Here is a 16,152-nt window from a genome sequence, read left to right on the forward strand (position 1 = left end):
ACAAGATATTGGCAGGGCAGGTGGGAGGGAGGCAGTTTGACCTTGTGCTCCTTGTTCTTCTGCATCCTTCAAAATTGAATGTATGCAGGAGACATCTCCAAGACTTCTCCAAGATTTCTCAGTGCTGGCTTGCTATAGAGGCATTCCTTTTCCTTTTCCAAGGAACATAAAGGTAAAGGGACCCTTGACCATTAGGTCCAGTCGTCGTAGCCGACTCTGGGGTTACGGCACTCATCTCACTTTATTGGCTGAGGGAGCCGGCATACAGCTTCTGGGTCATGTGGCCAGCATGACTAAGCCGCTTCTGGCGAACCAGAGCAGCGCACGGAAACGCCGTTTACCTTCCTGCCAGAGTGGTACCTATTTATCTACTTGCATTTTGACGTGCTTTCGAACTGCTAGGTTGGCAGGAGCAGGGACCGAGCAACGGGAGCTCACCCCATCGCGGGGATTCAAACCGCCGACCTTCCTATGCCCCACAAATAACCTAGAGATGCATTTTAAATAAAAGCACACATTCTAATCATGTAAAAACACCAAGCAGGCCCCACAAATAACACAGAGGTGCATTTTTTTAAAAAGGACACGTTCTACTCATGTAAAAACACACTGATTCCAGGAGTGTCCACGGGCCGGATTTAGAAGGCGACTGGACCGCATCTGGCCCCCGGGCCTTAGGTTGCCTACCCCTGGTCTAGCCCTAAGCTGTATTGGGCAGCAAGGGATTCTGTGGACTAGAGGGAGACAGAAACCTCACCCACTGCATGAGGGCTGGTGCCTATTGGGAATGGTGGGGTGGAAGACAGGGAGAAGGAGAGTAGGAAACCTCAGAGCCAAATAATGTTAATTGCTTCTGCATCCGTCTTCCTGCTGACTTCTACAAGGACAACACTGAAGGCAAAAAAGAAGGAAGCTAACATACCGTAGCACCTCATGGTAAGGAAGAGGGCAGGCAGGTGGGAACCAGAGGAGAGGCAGTGCCCCATTGGCTCTATTGGATCAGCCTGCGCTGCTAAAGGACCTTGGTGTGAGGATGGTCACACAAAAGGTGAGCTTCCTAGATCTACTGGGGATAGAGAAGGTAACCGAGGAAGCCACATTTCTAAAGCAGGACAGATCAAATGCTACTAAAAATGGTTTCAAATACAATTTCTGTAAGTTTATCATCACAGTCCCCTTCCTGGGCAAAGCAGTCAGACCCAGGAGGGAGCCAGATAGGAAACAGACATGTGGCAAGTATTGCTGGGCAGATTCAGCCCTGCAATATTCCACTGCCAATTGTCAATCTCAGTCAAAAAAACGGGCATTTAGGATTCCTCCTTTTCTTTCTTGGTGTTCTTCAGAAGTTTAAAAGATCTAACCCTGCCAGTTTGTTATCAATAAAGCTGGTTTGGTATAGGTTTCCCCATGAATTTATGTAGCAGAGAGCCAAACCCAACATGACTGAGGACCCTGTTTTTCAACTGTGTGCACAATTCCTTCATCCCCTCTGATCAGATAAGTATTTGCTCCTGCTTTCACCTCCCTCCAGAAAACAAAGGAAGACTGTCTGGGCTCACAGCAGTGACAGGAGTTTCAAATCAGTTTATTACGTGTATGAGGATGTCTGCTAGAAACTTCTCGTCAGCTCAAATACAGGATTTCTACTAAGTAGCCAAACAAGTTTTAAGTCTGTCTCTCCCCACACACCCCACTCCCTCTCCCTCTGTGTGTGTGTGTGTGAGAGAGAGAGAGAGAGAGAGAGAGAGAGAGAGAGAAGATAAAAGACATATTCACTATTCTTAAGCACAGTAAATTGATTGTCAACCAGCCAGGATCAACACTCAGGAAGGAATCATGTGAGGTGTTGGTGCACAATGTTACCGATGATGGCCCACAGGTAATAGAAAGGGCAAGCAAATTAAAAACTGTGCCTACAGGTTCCAGATTTTGTGAGCTGAAGAGCTCTTGTGGTTTTTGAAAAAGGCTTTGCTGCGAAAGTCGGCCCTCTGCTGTCAGAGACACACTAAGGGTGCCTACAGACATTTTAAAAAGAGTCACATGGCCTTCTCTCCAATGAGGCGAGCACTCCAGAATGCAAAAGACTGACAAATAAGCAGATCAAACAATCATTCCATCAGTTAGAGATTATCCACACTTACCTTTTGTAAGGCAAAGGTCTGCACTTTAAACCTCTGTGTCCAAGTGCTGGTTTTGTTTCTTTTTGGTTTTTGCCCTATAGCTTTGACTGTGAAAACCCACTCTTTAAAGCTGAATTGGAGAAAATGGCAATCTGCAGAAAACCCAAATTGCTATTTGTTGTGCTTCAGCTTTAAAGAGCAGGTTTTCACGGGGAAAGCTATGGAGCAATAAAAAAAAAGAGCACTTGGACACAGAGCCTGGAAAGAGCAAGGCAAAAGGTATGGGGAGATAAGCCCTCTCCTCACCCCAGGCAACCTGTCCTGAAGAATGCTGAAGAAGCTCTCTTGAGATGTTCTAATACAGGGGGAAGAGGCTACCAGTGTTATGCCCCCTACCTGCACATTAATTTTGTGTGGAATGAACACCTAGATCATTACATCCCAAAGCGGGGTCCACAGAGAGTATATGCCTTCACCTTCAGATGAAGCTGATCTAATGAGCACCATTTGACATTATTTACTGACTTTTTGCAAGATATTCATGTTGTTCAGCTTCTTCTGGAAACTTTTCATTTGAATAACTAAGGATAGATGCTTACAATATTTGTAGGGCAGGGATGGGGAACCTGCAGTTCACCAGATGTTTCTACAACTTGCATAATCCCTGATCATTGGCCATGCTGACCAGGACTCATGGGAGTTGCAATCTAACAACATCTGGAAGGTCACAAGTTTGCCATCCCTGTCATTGGACCTTAAGTGGCAGGTCAAAAACCCCATCTGGCCAATCAGGCGCTGTGAAGGATTTGCTTAATTTATGCAGTCCCCTCCCCTATTTGTTTTGAGTGGAGGACCCAAACCACACATCACTGAAAGGGCTCGGTGGAGAAGCAGGGCTGAGTGCTTCCTACTCTTCCATGCAATTTCCAAACAGGGACTAAGGAACTTTGAAAATAGGGGATGTTGTTCCATTAGTGCTACAACCTGCACACATCCAAATATCTTTGTGCCAAACACGGATTTTTAGAGTTAATCATCTTCAGTCATAATTGTATTTTTGTTAATCAAGAGCTGAAATGAGTAAAACACAGGGTGACTTTCTCATTGGGTTTTGTTATGCGAATTCTACAGTGTGCATCAAGGCCACATACCATGTTTTGGAAACCCTTTTAAAAAAACTCCAGGCTGAGTCAGATGACCTTGATCTAGGAATGTACTGAAGGTCTCGCCATGCCAAGAACAACACACTGCTCCAAATCACTCCAAAGGCAGCTAATGTTCATAACTCCACATTAACAAAGTGGTTGTGTAAGGTCTGGAGACACACAGGCTGGTTGGGTTGACTAAAGGACACTTTACATTTATAGACTGAATTATGGATCAACCACTTTTCTACATTAAAACTTCCTTTAAAAAAACAAGCTGCAGAAATTAATAATAGCTCATTAAACTTTAAAGCTAAAAATATAGCATAATGAATAACCAATCAACTAATAATAGCAACAATAAAGGCATTTGCAGCAGCGGGCACAGAACCAAAGTCTGTAAAACATATATGATCGGAGAAAGCACTTTAGCTGTCAATAGAAGCCTCCTAGATATTGCCAGGTGGAAGTACCCTGCAGTTATTGCACTGCTTTAACACTGTAAATTAGATGACTCAGGACAAGGCCACAGACATACATTAATGTATTGTTACACACCAGCCTGATCTCTGAGCAGTGCAAGATTCCAGGGATCCAGGCACTTACCCAGGGTTTGTGTTTCCTTTGGAAATGAGGCACAACAGATGCTGTGGTGACTTTATGATAGATGGTTTATTTCAGGGGTCCTCAAACTTTTTTAGCAGGGGGCCGGTTCACTGTCCCTCAGACTTTGTGGGGGGCCGGACTATATTTTTAGAAGAAAAAAATGAACGAGGGATGATGAGCGTCGCGCAAAAGGGCTCTGGAGAGGGGCTGCTTTAAATGGCGGCTGCTCGAGAGGGGGGCACTCAGCCAATTGCGGCTCCTGTGTCCTACGAGCAGCAGGGGCTGGCGATGGAGGGATGAAAGGGCTCCAGAGAGGGGCTGGCACCAACAAAACCCAGCCCCCTTCCTCCTCTAGGCAGGGCAGGGAGAAGCCAGGAGGAGGGAGGGAGGAGGCGCCACCACTGCCGTGTGAGGGAGAAGGCGGGAGAGGAAAAGAACGCACATGCTGGCGTTCCACGCACTGGCGAGCCACGCGGCGATTCCCGGACTGTCCGCAGGCCGGATTTAGAAGGCAATTGGGCCTGATCCAGCCTGTGAGCCTTAGTTTGCCGACCCATGGTTTATTTTCTTATATATACAACTTGAGCCTAGATGGAGAGTCCCAACATTGCACGCTGAGCGTCCTTTGCTTCTCGCATAGATGCAGCAGGCTTGGGTCTGCCAACAGAGAAATAAGTCATGCTGTCTGTGTCTTTATTACAGCCTGTCTCAGCCAGCCCATGTGGTGTTCCAGCCCCTTTCTCCATCTTGCAAAACTAAGACTCCCCCCCCCCCCCCGTTCTTCTTGATGGCTCCTCTGCCAGGTAATTTCTGCCAGGCAATTTCCTGGATATGGAAAAAGTGGTTTAAACTCCTGCCCCTACTGGACCCAAGAGAAGGGATCAGCAAACTTTTTCAGCAGGGGGCCAGCCCACTGTCCCTCAGACCTTGTGGGGGGCCGGACTATATTGGGGGGGAGGGAAATGAATGAATTCCTGTGCCCCACAAATAACCCAGAGATACATTTTAAATAAAAGCACACATTCTACTCATGTAAAAACACCAGGCAGGCCCCACAAATAACCCAGAGATGCATTTTAAATAAAAAGACACATTCTACTCATGTAAAAACACAATGATTCCCGGACCATCTGCGGGCCAGATTTAGAAGGCGATTGGGCCGGATTCAGCCCCCGGGCCTTAGTTTGCCTACCCATGATTTAGGGGGTTGCTTAAATTCTAACTCTTTACTGAATCCTGAAATTTTTAGGGGAGTCTTGCCCCCCACAAACTTATAACAGTATATATAGCAGGAGACAAAGGTATTCAGGACTCCAGCCATTTCTCAGAGCAACCAGGACTCAGAATCAATCTCAAGAGCTGACTGGGAGTCAGTGCAGACAGTTTGCTCACTGCAACCCCCACTGGCCACCAGCATTTTGCACTAGCTGAAACGTCTGCCTGCACTGTCTTCAAGGACAGCCCCACATAAAGTACATTGTAGTAGTCCAGTTAGATTACAACTGCACCGGCAACTGTAGCCAAACCCCAATTATAAAAGTAAACAATGATTGTACAGTGCTGACTACCAAATCAGCCCATTTTATGTGGTTGTGTGGAGGCTGCTAGTAGCCAAGGTATGTGGAGAAATAAAGGGAAGTGGTAGACTGAGATATCCCTTTTTTTAGATAATTAAGGAAGAATCAGGTTAATCACAGCCCTGGGCCCAGTTTTAAGGCTTAAAAGGACGTGTGCTATAATTATTCAAGCTGAGAGGTAGAACTGTATTTTCTAAGTGCTTTATTTCAACTAACTTTGTGGCTAAAGCTCTTCCCTGCAGGTGGAAACATTAACCAAAGATCCATTTTTCAGTGTTGGCTTTTGATTTTATCTTGGCATTCTGCTGTTGCATTGTTTTATTATGACATCTAGTGCTTTTTTTCTGGGGGGACGCAGACCCCTAAACATTTTGTGACTCTATAAGTTTGGCCTCATTGAGGGGCAGCATTTTAATATGAGTAGGAAAATGAGAGTACAGTCATACCTCGGGTTACAGACCCTTCAGGTTGCGCGTTTTCGGGTTGCACACCACGCCGAAACCGAAAGTACCGGAACGGGTTACCTCCGGGTTTCGGTGCTCGCACTCGTGCAGAAGCACTAAATTGCACTTTGCACATGTGCAGAAGCGCCAAATCGCAACCTGCGCATGTGCAGACGCAGTGCTGCAGGTTGCAAACGTGCCTCCCACGCGAATCACATTCACAAGTGATCCACAAGTGTCCACTGTACCCCTAAACATTTTTTTAAGAAAAAAAAGCATTGATTACATTTGTATTATTGTAATTTAATTGTGTCCTGCTTTGGAAATCAATACGATTGAACATCAGGCTAAAAATATAGCCTAAATGAATACAATTAATATATTAAACTGAACAGCGGCCAATGAGGCTCTTCTGGGTGCTTTGTTTCATACTAACCAAATATCAGGTCTGATGACATCAGCCATCTCTGTTGCTGAACAGGAAGTGCACCTTTCTTTTTTTACTACAGGTGTTTGTCTTTTCATTAAATATACATCATAAAAGCTTGGGCTGCACAGGAGCAAAGCTTTATTTGCTCAGTGGAAACACAGCTGTTCTGCAAATGCATTCACAGTGTTTTTGTCAGACAAATCATATTCTCCCAGACTGAACTCAGTGAAAACCACTTCGCAATCATCCCTAGGGCCCTTTTTCAACCAAAAAAATTGCACTCTTTCTTAAAAAATTAGACAAATCTATGTTTAAATGAATAAATGTTATATGCAGCGTTTCAGAAGAAGGAAAAAAATAAAGACAGGCTGCCTGAGGCCTGGAGAGATGGGCAGGATCAGGGGAGGGGAAGTCTGTCAATTTAGGGCTTATTTCAGTATCTCCTTTTTCCACATTTCTAGTTTGCCTAATTTCTCTATTAAGTTGTGTGAGGGGGAAAAGTGTGCTAGTATTCCTGTGCACTTCCATGCACATTTTCCCTAAAATAATGTGCTCTTAGTGCTGCTTTCACATATGTATAATTTGTATTCACACTTTCCCACAATATACAATTCTTTTCTGTGTGGTTTTTTTTTTGTGTTTTTTTTGGCTCGGAGAACTGCACTGCAAAATCAGAAGAAGTATGACTTTCAAGCATTATAACAATACCAAATTATAATACAATTGCTAATACCAATTGTTCAAATACCAAATTATATAATTTAGGTGGCCTCCCACGTGCTAGAATTGATGATTTGATGATTTTCTATTTGGGTTGGCAAAATGGTGGAGAGATGGGAACTGGGATGTACCAATAAGAAGATAAATGAGCAGTTATACTTCCAATTAAATTCCAAGTCCTTTTAGCATTATTCAGTTCACTCCATAAATAATAAAGGATAGGGAAGAGTCCGCTCTAAGTTTTCATCATAAACCTTTTGCAAAATAGAGCCTCCCTCACTTTCCCCCCTTTTTTTACACACACAGTTCCGTTTAATGTTCTATATTTATAATCCAGTTTCATCCCTCCTCACTTGTACATATATAATTTGAACTAACATACAAGCGAGGGTTGCTGAATCATAAATGTAGAGAATGGAGGTGGTTGGAGGATGGTTGGTGGCTAACAGATTGAGGATGAATCCTGACAAGACAGAAGTACTGTTTTGGGGGGACAGGGCGGGTGTGGGGGACTCCCTGGTCCTTAACGGGCAACTGTGCCCCTGAGGGACCAGGTACGCAGCCTGCGAGCCATTTTGGACTCACAGCTGTCCATGGAGGTACAGTTCAATTCTGTATCCAGGGCAGCTGTCTATCAGCTCCATCTGGTATGCAGGCTGAGACCCTACCTGCCTGCGGACTGTCTCGCCAGAGTGGTACATGCTCTGGTTATCTCCCGCTTGGACTACTGCAATGTGCTCTACGTGGGGCTACCTTTGAAGGTGACTCAGAAACTACAAGTATTCCAGAATACGGCAGCTAGATTGGTGACTAGGAGCAGTGGCTGAGACAACATAACGCTGGTCTTGAAAGACCTGTATTGGCTCCCAGTACGTTTCCGAGCACAATTCAAAGTGTTGGTGCTGACCTTTAAAGACCTAAATGGCCTTGGCACAGTATACCTGAAGGGGCGTCTCCACCCCCATCGTTCAGCCTGAGGTCCAGCTCCAAGGGCCTTCTGGCGGTTCCCCCACTGCGAGAAGTGAGATTACAGGGAAGCAGGCAGAGGGCCTTCTCAGTAGTGGCACCCGCCCTGTGAAACACCCTCCCATCAGACATCAAGGAAATAAACAACTATCTGACTTTTAGAAGACATCTAAAGGCAGCTCTGTTTAGGGAAGTTTTTAATGACTGATGTTTTAATGTATTTTTAATCTTTTGTTGGAAGTCACGCAGAGTGGCTGGGGAAACCCAGCCAAATGGGCGGTGTATAAATAATAAATTATTATTATTACTATTTATATAAAGAAGCCGTAGAGAGCCAGTGTGGTGTAGTGGTTAAGAGCGGTAGTCTCCTAATCTGGGGAACCGGGTTCGCATCTCCGCTCCTCCACATGCAGCTGCTGGGTGACCTTGGGCCAGTCACACTTCTTTGAAGTCTCTCAGCCCCACTCACCTCACAGAGTGTTTGTTGTGGGGGAGGAAGGGAAAGGAGAATGTTAGCCGCTTTGAGACTCTTTAAAGGGAGTGAAAGGCGGGATATCAAATCCAAACTCTTCTTCTTCTTCTTCTTCCTCTCCCCCCCTCCACCGTCTTTAACAGTGAATGAAGTCTTCTCTCAAGTTCAGACCTTAACAACCTTGCAGCTGTTTCTGTTCCGCAGTTTATGATCTCATCTCTTCTAGCATGTGCCTGTACTTTAGTCCAAATTAAGCTCTAATTAACAGGAGAACCTGTTTCTTAATGGCAGTGGGGGGGGGGTGTTGGCAGGCAAAGTGCTTTTGCACTCAGCCCCTCCCACATTCCCTGCCAGAGCGAGAACCAGGTACTGAGATGAACTGTGAATGAAGCCCTTTCCCCCTGGCTCTGGGGGAAACTTGCAAGCATAATTACCCTCAGTCATCCTTGTTTTTCCTTCGCCAACGATCTCCCACTATCATGGAAGCTGCCTCCATTAAGGCTGACTGGAACCGGAAGCCGAACAACGGCACTTCTAATACAGTCTCATAATGGGTCAAGGCCAACCAAGCTTCCCTGTTTGGCTTGCCAAGGTTGTTTGGGCCAAACAGGACAAAATAATCCCCTGGGGCAGGGACCACAGAAGAGGGCTTGGCTTGAAATAATGAGGGAGTGATGGAAGCATGTTGTTGGATGTTCTTGTTCTTTGTAGTGCTCCAAGGCTTGGTCCATCTTGTTTGGATTGATCAAGGGAAAACAGATTGGACTTGATTACTTTGTACTCTGATGGACGTGGTGGTTATTCCTCTCCGATCGGTACATCCCAGTTCCCATCTCTCCACCATTTTGCGAACCCAAGTAGAGCTTTTTGCCCAAGATCGAAAGCCAGACATGTATGTTACATTCCCTCTATCAACATAAATTTTACTCAAAGAAGGTAGAACTAGATGCCTGGTACCTCAACACATCAGGGAAGTTCTGGATTGTGATCATTAGGGGAAATGATGGTTATTATTTATTACACTGTAATAAAAACACACATATATTTTACTTTGTTATGTGGAAAAATGAAGTCATATAATACATACAGATTAGCTTCCCTCCTATCAATGAGCAGGAGCCTTCACTAATTAAATATTTTAACAAAGTATACTGAAGTTCTGCTCATATGAAAATTATTATTTGTTAAATTTGTACGCTACCCTTCAACTGACAGCTGGTTAATCACTAAGTGTACTTTAATAAGCTGACATCCTTAAACAACTAATTTCTGTACTTTCAACAGATATTGCCTGCAACAATCTCACTTTTTAAAAATTTGAGGTGGGATTACAAACTATGGAAATGAAATACATTTTGGCAATCTGGGGAGGGCCTGGGAGCAGAGGCAGGCAGGCACAGAGGAGAAAAAGTCCACAGAAAATGCTCTGCCCAAAGGGCATATGCAGCCTCAAACAGATTGCATAGCTCCCTTCCCTCCCTGAAATCCCAGGAACTTTGCAGTGGCACTTGTGCATCTGTCATGAATGAGCCAACCCCCAGGGAAGGTTTGCAGCCAGCCCTCAGGGAAGGGTTGCTGCCAATTGAAGGAAGCAGCCAGGAACAGAGAGGGTTAACTGCCATGCAGGGTGAGCATCGTCCCCCGCCCCTTGGAATGCAGGCTGATAAGGCAATGGCAGGGAGCCAGCTAGAACACAGTCAAAGCTCACCGGAAGCACACACAGGTGGGAAAGAGTTAAGAGACAGCCTCTCAGCGAATGGGGAAGGGAAGGGAGCTGACCCCCTCTCTCCCGAGGTCTTGGCGAATGGGAGGGCTCCAAGATAGGAAAAGAAGTACAAAACATAAGTTCAGTTGCTTCTGGTCTCGCCGGAAGCAGCTTTCAGAAGGGTCATCATGATTAATGAGAATGGCGGCATGTTAGAGCCATCTGGAGAACTCTGTTTTTGCAATAAATCTTCCTTTTTAATTAACCATGCTTGCTGCGCTATCAAGTCGGAAACTGGGACTCCTGACAGCATCCCTCAGTTGTTGGTAGGAAGGCACATGATGATGATTGTCCCTTTGTACCTTCTGTCTTCCCCATCACCATCCTGCTCCCCTCAGCCTGCTGCACATCTGAGAGTAGTGAAATTGTGTGCACCAATCAGCTGGGGACTGGGAACAAGGCAAACAAGGGATTTGCTGAGGTCCCATCTTGCCCCTCCCCACTGTCCAGCTGATTGGGCAGCAAGTGCTCCAGTTGGAGAACAGCCTTTACCAAAGGTGTCATGGGCTCTGAAGACGCTCAAACTCAGGACGAAAGGGAGAAACATACTAAGAGGAAGGCACGCTTGGCAAACCCTCACCGTGATCAACTTCTGCCTGGAAACCTATGTCCCCACTGTGGATCCAGAATTGGCCTCCACAGTCACTTACGGACTCACTGTTAAAACTGTGTTCATGGAAGGCAATCTCACTCGGCTACGAGTGATCAAAGAAGAGGAGCATTGTCGAGTGGTGTACTCCTCAGCTCTGTCCAGGACCAAACAACTGGGCTGCAGAGACGCGTGAGAAGCATAGCTATCAACTTACAGATTTGAAAATAAGGGCCCAGCAGCCTCGAAAATAAGGGATCAGCAGCCAAAATAAGGGATTTTCCCAGCACAGGTATGTTCAACTTCTGAGCCCCTCCGAGCCAAAGGCAGAAAGCCCAGCCGGCAGCCAAACAAAGCCTCAAGCGCAGCAACCCGGCAAAGGGGATGCAGCAAGGAAAACCACCGTCACCTCTCCGTTGGGAAGTGCTGAGCAAAGGTGAGTCCCCAGGCAACGCGGCCAATTTGATTGGCACAAGGCATGCAAGCTCCACCCCCCAGTCGTTCTTAGACTCCTTGTTGGGTGAGCAACGCAGCCAAGCAACACAGTTGGAGCCTCCCTCCTCCCTGACCAGCAGGGAGGGAGGGAGAGGAACTGCTTCCTTTGAAACCCAGGAAATTTAAGGGACATCATCAATAAGGGACAGCAGCGGGACACGGCGCTGGGATAAGAGAGTTTCCCGCCAAATAAGGGACGGTTGACAGCTATGGTGAGAAGAGATCTCAGCAATCTCTTCATATGTCTTCTCCCCACTTAGCTGATGAACATGCTGAAGCTAGTGCGCGTGTGTGTTCATAAAACAGTTGCTGGGGGGCGGGATTATATGTGTGTGTGTTTGCATGCATATGTGGCCCCCAACTCACTGGCTCATCCTCATGTGGTCCTCAGGGCCATCAAAGTTGGTCCACCCCTGATTTAAGGTCCCATTACTGCACACAGTGGTACCTCAGGTTAAGAACTTAATTTGTTCTGGAGGTCTGTTCTTAACCTGAAACTGTTCTTAACCTGAGGTACCACTTTAGCTAATGGGGCCTCCCGCTGCTGCTGCACAACCCCCGCACGATTTCTGTTCTCATCCTGAAGCAAAGTTCTTAACCTGAAGTACTATTTCTGGGCTAGTGGAGCCTGTAACCTGAAGCGTATGTAACCTGAAGCGTCTGTAACCCGAGGTACCACTGTATAGTTTAAATCTCCCCTGCACTAAAACTGCACACCTGATCACCCTCATATACGATAGCAGGCCTGTACAGATGAAAACACAATTCAGCCTACATCGCAAATCAGAAAGCAAGAATGCAGGTTTGAGGTTTCCCACAATCAAGCGAGATACCCATTTTACGAAGTATAATAAAATTTTCATTCTCTATTACACCAGAGCCAAAGGACCTTAAAAATGAGACGTCTGCCCAAATTATAGCCTCACAAATGAGAGGCATTATTATGTTGAGGGACAGATTCCAGCCAGATTCAGGGAGGGTGCAGAATAGGGCTGGCCTGAGAGAGTCCCAAGGGTGAGATGGAGAGGCCTGGGAGGCCATATTTATCCCACAGGCTGGATGTTCCCAACCCCTGATATAAAGGCTACCCTGGATTTCCCACTCCGTAAGGTAAAGGAAGCACAAAACAATAGGTGTACATCTTTTTTCAGGGTGTTTTTTTTAAAGCAAGTACTGTTAAACTAGGGTTTAATGATTAGTGATGGATTAGTAGCTAATAATTATGAATGAGGATGAGGATCATGTCGCTCTTTTGATCCAGTAAAAGTGATTGCCGCATCTGCTCTTTGAATAAGGATGCTTGCGATGTCTCTTTCATGGCTGGTGCAGAAGCCAAGAGCTGGAGCCAGAGCTGTGCGGTAGGTAGCCAATTTTGCTTCAGGCGTATGTACCAATCTGACAGTACAGGATCAAGGAGACAGCCAGGGCAGCCAGCTAGGGGGCAAAAGGACAGGTGAGGGAGCATTTTACACACAGGACCCTCCTGGGAGACATGGAACAATGCTGTTGGCCATTTTTACTATCTCATCACGACGCTAGCATTTCCTGCAAACACATCAGTTGGGAACTGGGTTACAGCAGGAGGAGGTAATAGACTGCACAAAGTTCACATGGAAGTGATACTGTTTATATACACATCTTGCACCTTCTTGCAGAAGAGCCCACGGCAGCAAACTTGTCAGTACTAGAACAATACAGTTAAAACTCCTAAAAATAGTTTAAAACTCCTAAAAGCAATCACCTCCTTTCAAACTAATAATTTCAGGGTTGCCATGGACATAACTTTCCACCATCAAATGTCTGGGTAAACAGGAGTGATTTTAAAGTTCTCCTAAATGTTAGTACAGTGGTACCTTAGTTCTCAAACTTAATCCGTTCCGGAAGTCCGTTCCAAAACCAAAGTGTTCCAAAACCAAGGCGCGCTTTCCCATAGAAAGTAATGCAAAACGGATTAATCCATTCCAGACTTTTAAAAACAACTCCTAAAATGATTTTTACTATCTAACGAGACCATTGATCCATAAAATAAAAGCAGTAATCAATGTACTGTACTATAAAAGAAATAAGACGGTATTGTAGATGATAAAATTTAAAATTATTATTTTTTCCTTACCTACACTGATGATAGTCACTGTTTGGATGGGGGGCTTTTATCCATTTCTGCTGTCACAAAATCTATCAATCAGTAGCTGAACTGGGTTCCACAAAAACAAATTAACCGAAAAAAGCCTCAAAAACAAAAACGCAAAATAAATAGCGAAAACAAAAGCGCCAAACTTAATCCATTCCGGAAGTCCGTTTGACTTCTGAAATGTTTGAAAACGAAGGCACAGCATCTGAGTGGTGTAGGTGCCCTGGAAACAATAGCCGACAATCGCATCGGATGTTCGGCGTCCAAAAAATGATTGAAAACCAGAACACTTACTTCTAATTTTTTGGCATTTGGGAACCAAGGCATTTGAGAACCAAGGTACCACTGTAGTGAGGAAGACTGATGGACCTCACTAGAAAGGGCATACTAAAAACAGAGGACCACCACCTAGAAGGCCATGCCCCAGGTCTCTGCCAACTGGGCAACTCCTAATGGCAGCACCACCAATCTACAATCAGTCCAAGGTGGTTGATATTGGGGGAGGTACTGAGGTCCCAAACCATTTAGGGCCTTGAATGCTAGCAGTGCAGTAGCTCACTAGCAAGCGGTGTAGTAGGGACTAGATCAGGGGTCAGCAACCTTTTTAAGGTGTGGGCCAGTCCACTGTCCCTCAGACCATGTGGTGGGCCGGACTGTACTGTTTTTTTTTGGGGGGGGGCAGAATGAAGGAATTCCCCACAAATAACCCAGAGATGCATTTTAAATAAAAGCACACATTCTACTCATGTAAAAACACGCTGATTCCCAGACTGTCCATGGGCTGGACTGAGAAGGCGAATGGCTTAGGTTGCCTACCCCTGGACTAGAGAAACATAGTCCCATTGGACTATGTCTGATCTTTATTGAACATTTGTTCCGGTTTCTTTATGGGGTGGTTTTATGCCAACGAGCATCAATCCTGATTTGCTAATGGGATTGTTAAGCATCTCCCCATTAATCATTTGTTCATCCTACCCTTTTCAAGGCATTTCCCTGGCACTTTTGAAAACCACAAAAAGCTCTTGTTTTGTGGACTTGTACAACAATGTCCTTTAATCCACTTTAAACTGCACAACCCTAATGTTCTGGTATGCAAAATGCAGACCTTCTGGAAGCACCTGGGGTGATCAAGCCATATATGTGTGAGCTTACCTCAAGGACTCCAATAGCTAGAGCCACCCCTCCAACAATTTTCCCATTGCGGCTCAGGAACACCTGGAATTCATTCAGGCAGCCCTGGAAGGAGACATAAATACATTATGCAATAGAGACCGCTTCAGAAATATGCTCACTACCACTGATACTTCCATATTAAGCTTACATATCTTGACTTTTAGTAATGCTATAGACACACCAGTTCTTGGATCAGGTTGCCAGCAAATGTAACTTCATGGATTTTTCTTAATAAGAATAATAGGGCATAACAGCAAAAGACAGAGGCTTCTAAAAGGCTGCAACATTAATGGTAAAGTGTATTATTATCTGTCTGGTAGAAAAGAGTTGAGGGTTTTTTGGATGAGCTGATAGATTCTAATGACTTCGATTTACTTTAGTTTTGGTATGCCTAAGAAACTGGCTTTCCCTTTTTGTCTTTGTTAATATTCTGAAATTCAATAAAAACAATTTGGGGGGGGGGGAGATTTAAATTATATTGTTAACTATTTTCCTAACTATAAGAAATTCATTTTTATAAAAATAATTATTACATGTCTTTAAAGGCACCACATTTGGGAGCTCTGGAACATAAAATACTGCTTTGAGGGTTAAATTGGAGGATTATACGAAGTTTGTATGTTTTTTAAAATTGGTTAATATATGTTGGCATATTGGTACAGACACCATAGAAGCCAGTATGTTTCTTGCGCTGCCCTGACTTTGCCTCCCTTGCTCACCTGGGGAATAAATATCTCTTCAGTGTGTCTGTAACAGCACCCGTGGTTGGTGGGGTATGTTGTGTTTTTGCAATTATGTTGACTATCCATTCTGAATACTGCCAGATCATAATTATCTCTGGAACTCATTGCTACAAATAAACCAGTTCATTGGTTAGCAGCACTATCAGCACCATTCAGAAATATGTAAGCAGCCTCCACACACTTGTCCCCCATTGTAACACATGGATGATTCCAACTTCAGCCTCTGATCTTCTCTATTGACAGAAGAGAACTCTTACTATCATTTCTTACTTTCCAGATTAGTTGTAGTTGACCTAGAAGGTTCTGGCTTGCCAGTTGTTTTCCCCTGCCACAAAGATTGATGGGGCTGAGTTTGCTTTAAGCTCCTTTTTTTAGGTGGCCCATGGCACACAATTACACAAATGCATGGAGTCTGTGATCTCTGGGAAGCCGTTACCTGTTTGTCGTGGTCTACTTCGGATTCCTGGCACTCTTTGTTGTCTGAGCAGCAAAAGGAGGGGTATTTCTCAGTGTGTGTTTGATAGAAGTAGGAATTGTTGAAATCAGTGTAGTTGTTGAATCCACAGCATTTCAGCTACAAACAGAGAAATGACCATCTTGTTTTATAGTAGCTATTTTATATCGCATGCACATTCGAGATTGGGAAGCAGCTGTTGAACAAAAAAGAAATGCTTGGGCAAGGACACACAATGGGGTGCCCACCCAGATGTGGACTACAAGTTCCATTAGTCCCTGTCAGCATGGCCAGCAAGGTCAGGGATGATGGGAGCTGGAGTC

At 45.0% G+C, this 16,152-nt stretch overlaps 1 protein-coding gene across 5 annotated transcripts in view; it reads right to left on the bottom strand.

Annotated features, from left to right (window-relative positions):
- The window catches only part of TSPAN16 (tetraspanin 16), a 214,771-nt gene that overhangs the window by 165,199 nt on the left and 33,420 nt on the right, over positions 1-16,152 (bottom strand). For 4 of the 5 annotated variants that reach the window (XM_080988342.1, XM_080988340.1, XM_080988339.1 and 1 more), the window contains 3 exons: positions 15,812-15,949; positions 14,612-14,695; positions 11,461-12,762 (listed from right to left, as the gene is read on the bottom strand). In XM_080988342.1, coding sequence (XP_080844468.1) covers positions 12,706-12,762; positions 14,612-14,695; positions 15,812-15,949 — 279 coding nt within the window. In that variant the 3' untranslated portion in view covers positions 11,461-12,705. Of the gene's footprint in view, positions 1-11,460; positions 12,763-14,611; positions 14,696-15,811; positions 15,950-16,152 lie in introns of those variants that run through there. The other variant, XR_013981010.1, reaches the window with a different exon arrangement.

This window comes from Podarcis pityusensis (assembly GCF_964106645.2).
Source record: "Podarcis pityusensis genome assembly, chromosome: 17".
Taxonomy (NCBI): domain Eukaryota; kingdom Metazoa; phylum Chordata; class Lepidosauria; order Squamata; family Lacertidae; genus Podarcis; species Podarcis pityusensis.